Source organism: Abramis brama (assembly GCF_963993115.1).
Source record: "Abramis brama genome assembly, contig: SCAFFOLD_107, whole genome shotgun sequence".
NCBI classification, from domain to species: Eukaryota; Metazoa; Chordata; class Actinopteri; order Cypriniformes; family Leuciscidae; genus Abramis; species Abramis brama.
In genome coordinates, this window is record NW_028156042.1 from 1 (window position 1) to 4,318 (window position 4,318).

The window sequence follows — 4,318 nt, forward strand, 5'->3', positions numbered from 1 at the left end:
ATATGGGCAAACTTAATATGCTAAGATATATGACCAGTTCTTTCATGTTGAGTGAAATTAAAATGTTTTAACTTGTTAATGTTGTAAGACTGTCACTGAGACCCTGGCATCTTTGTTAAATTTGTAAATGCATTTATGTTTTTATAGATCAGCAAAGAATTCACCAGGCTTGTGTCAAAGGACCCGAGCAAGTCTTTTTTGGAAGGCCTCTAGAATAGATGGTCATCTCTCAAAGCAGATACAGTTATTCAGGTCAAAGCGGTATGAGGACATTCCAGAAATGACTTCAGTACTGGAGAACCTTGATAAGGATGTGAGTCAATTTATTTTAAAGCAGTCTTTCTCTCCCCAAAATGACAATTCTGTGATCATTTACTTACTTACTCACATCATACACCTAGTGATAGTGACATCTTTTCATACAATGACTTCAGAGTAACTGTCTAAAAAGTAAACTATACGATTTGTATGTCATATTCAAAGTCTTCTGCCATCATACAAAGAGATTGTAAACATACACATTTCAGTCTTTGTTTACAATAATGTTTTATTGTATTAGCTACTACATAAATATCAAGCCTCATTGGTTCTTGCAAGTCTTTTGATCAAATGTCATGACACAAGAACTAATGAGGTTTGATGTTGTTGTTGTAGTATGTCGTAGTAACCTTAACACTGATATGATCTGATCAGTTCATTACACAAAGTTTTAAAACTTTTAAAATAGGCAACATGACTCATCCACTACTTTTAACTGCATTTTTTATAGTGTTGACTTGTCCTTTATAGAGCTTAACAGCCTAGCCATTGTTCATTTATGAATATTTTTGCATGTGTTTAGAGTGGCATGTTGGTGAGTAAATGACAATTATCATCTTTGGTAACCTATCCTTTAAAGTGTTGTTACAACCTCAATTCATTTAAGGCAGGGGTGCCCAATCCTGCTCCTGGGGAGCCAAGATCCTGCAGAGTTTAGCTTCAACCCCAATTAAACACACCTGAACCAGCTAATCAAGGTGTTCAGGATCACTACAAACTTCCAGGCAGGTGTGTTGAACCAAGTTGGAGTTAAACTCTGCAATACATTATTGGCCCTCCAGGAGCAGACTTAGAGTGCTTTCACACTGGGGTCATTTGCTGCGGTACGAGCCCGAGCGCGATTGTTCCTGGTTTCACACTCAACTTGATTCTATCAACCATGGTGCGTTTGCGTGCATATTACATCATGGCAAACATGCACAGCGCATGATAGAAAACAGAATGTGGGTCAATATAATTCGGTGCTATTATGCGCAGCTGAGTGAACAACACAGGTTTACTGTGTGTGTGTGTGTGTGTGTGTGTGTGTGTCGTATAAGGTGACCTTCTGCTGCTTGCAAACGGACTCTTTTGAGGAGACAGTGGATTTCCAAATTTGTTGCCCTGATTCCACGCGCTGTGTACGAATACACTGCAGGCTCACTCTCGCTCGTATCCAAGGTAAATCACCAACACTGTCATCCCTTACATGTGTTTTATTTAAATAAATACATCATAATCAGCTAAAACGCATGCGCAGGTCACTTTACTTCCTGAAAAACTGGGTGCGTGCTTGTGCGTTTTAGCTGATTATGATGTATTTAGTTAAATAAAACACATGTCCAGGATGATGGCGTTGAAGATTTACCTTGGATACGAGCGAGAGTGAGCCTGCAGTGTATTCGTGCACAGCGCGTGGAATCAGGGCAACAAATTTGGAAATCCACTGTCTCCTTAAAAGAGTCCGTTTGCAAGCAGCAGAAGGTCACCTTATGCGACACACACACACACACACACACACACACAGTAAACCTGTGTTGTTCACTCAGCTGCGCATAATAGCACCGAATTAATAAAAAACACAATGTATTGCCCCATGTTCTGTTTTCTATCATGCGCCATGAACGTTTGCCATGACGTAATATGCACGCAAACGCACCAGGGTTCGATAGAATCAAGTTGAGTGTGAAACCAGACCAACGCTGCGGGGAGCGCCGGGAACAATCGCGCTCAGGCTCGTACCGCAGCAAACGAGCCCAGTGTGAAAGCCCCCTAAACTAAACTGCCAGTGTGAAAGCACCCTTAGACACTCCTGATTTAAGTGCCATGAGCGTGTTACACCCACTATTAAATCTTATTTTGGTAGACAAAAAGGTAACAAACAACTGTTGTTGCACCACATCACTGGTAAATTCTTACAAAAGTGTACAAATGTAAATGTGCAAATTTGAAATGAATGTTTTTATTTTTTCTAAAAACAAGACAGAGGGAGGGGGAGAAAGGATAAACGAATAAAGAAAAACAAAGGATTGATCCAATAAAGCTGGTACTTTAACCATCCTTTAATTTACAGACAACAAACCAAAGGATGAGGACTGCAGCATTGCTTGGCCTGCCGTGGTACATGCAAGAGATTCCTTCAAAATTCATGAAGATATGTGAGGTAAGCTGAAACCTTTAAAGGAGAACTCCGGTCAATTTTAACATTGAGCTAATTTTTTTGTAAATTTGGAGTGCTGTCAGTACAGAGAACAACGACAAAAATCGGTGTTGCCTACACCGTGTTATACTCTTTTTAAAATTTGCACCCTGTTGACTTCAATGGGGCAAGTTTTAAACCTGCTTTTAGCCTCTTAACATCCTTGATGTGTCATTACAAGTGCACAGCCAATGTGAGTGATTCCTTCAGAGTGAACACGGTGAATCTGACAGCAGTAGATGTGAAAGATATGGATAAAAATGATGTTATTTCAGCCAGTGCTCATACCTGTATTTACATCCTGTTTTCGGTCGAAGTCCACAGTAGTCGATTGTCGAGTTCACGCGCGTGATCATAGGTACTAAACCTATGCGCGTGAACCTGACAATCGACTACTGTGGACTTCGACCGAAAACAGGATGTAAATACAGGTATGAGCGCTGGCTGAAATAACATCATTTTTATTCATATCTTTCACATCAAGGATGTTAAGAGCCTAAAAGCAGGTTTAAAACTTGCCCCATTGAAGTCAACAGGGTGCAAATTTTAAAAAGAGGATAACACGGTGTAGGCAACACCGATTTTTGTCGTTGTTCTCTGTATTGACAGCACTCCAAATTTACAAAAAAATGAGCTCAATGTTAAAATTGACCGGAGTTCTTCTTTAAGGCAAAACAAGGAAAAATTGCAGGGGTCTGGGGACTGTGAATTGTTTGTGTAATTGGTTTTAAGTAATAGTACCTTGTTTTGTTTGCATTCTATAAAGCCCAGTGACATTGAAGAGGAAGTGATCAAGGGTGTGGTGATAGGAATCCTACTGGTTGTGGAAAATGTGATGGAACCTCAGTCAGCGTTCTACAATGACATTGTCCTGGTGATTGAGGAAGAAGTGGTAATGTGTCACCTGAGTGCTGTACCTAATGCTTTTCTGAACCTGATGGGCCTGGTGTACGCATTAAACCTTGACTACCCAAAGAAATTCAAATTCACTTTTGAAGTGATACAGCGCCTGTTTATTGGTGTTGGATCAGACTCTTGCACCGCAAGAGTTCACTCTTTGAAGAGCAAGTTGCTGAGATAAGACAGAAAACAAATGTTGGTATTCTTGATTTTCAAACAGACTGTTTTCTTGTTACCTTGTTCTGCTTGCTCTTTCCTTGCCATGTTTCTACGAGTGGGAATTGAAGACACTGTTTTTAAACAGTTTAATCTGTGAAGTTTTTAATACAGCTTATTGTGAATTCTTCATGTACACTTGTTCCTGCAATGAAAATATCTGATAATGACAAGGAGAGTTGTGTGTACTATTTTGGCTCTAAGATGGGTCTGTGCATAGAGAAGTTTGCACTTGTTTGTGTGAGCTGTATGTATGTGAGGGTTTTTCTTGTGGAGTTTTTTTTTTATCTTTGCAAGATAATTCTGTGTGTCTGTGTCTTTTGGGTGTCTATTTAAAAAAATAAATGCTGAGAGTTTCAATTTTGCAGTTGTTGATTTCATTAAAAATCTGGTTCCAGATAGATATCTAGAACTTCTTGTTAAAGCAAGCAATGCAGTCCAGTAAACTCAAATAGTTAAGTTATGATGTTGAGGAAAAATGACTATTTATGTCAATTAGACTTGGTTAATGGTTGTGAAAACATGAAAAATTAAGTTCATCCAATATGTTTTTCAGTTGACTTAACTAAAAATTATAAATGCTTATTAATTGATACAGTACGTTGGCTCAATTTACTGCAAGTTATTTCAACAAATACATACAAGTTGAGTGAACTTAAATCCTAACGTTGGCTAAACTTAACTGAGTCAATGCAATAAGATGAC

The 4,318-nt window shown here is 38.8% G+C and overlaps 1 protein-coding gene across 1 annotated transcript; it reads left to right on the top strand.

The window, feature by feature from the left end:
• The first annotated feature begins 178 nt into the window (after positions 1-178).
• On the top strand, positions 179-3,678 carry LOC311077125 (uncharacterized protein). The gene is made up of 3 exons (XM_084138934.1): positions 179-313; positions 2,372-2,461; positions 3,264-3,678. The coding sequence occupies exons 1-3, from the start codon at positions 281-283 to the stop codon at positions 3,576-3,578; spliced, it is 438 nt and encodes a 145-aa protein (XP_083995060.1). The 5' UTR covers positions 179-280; the 3' UTR covers positions 3,579-3,678.
• The last annotated feature ends 640 nt before the right edge of the window (positions 3,679-4,318 follow it).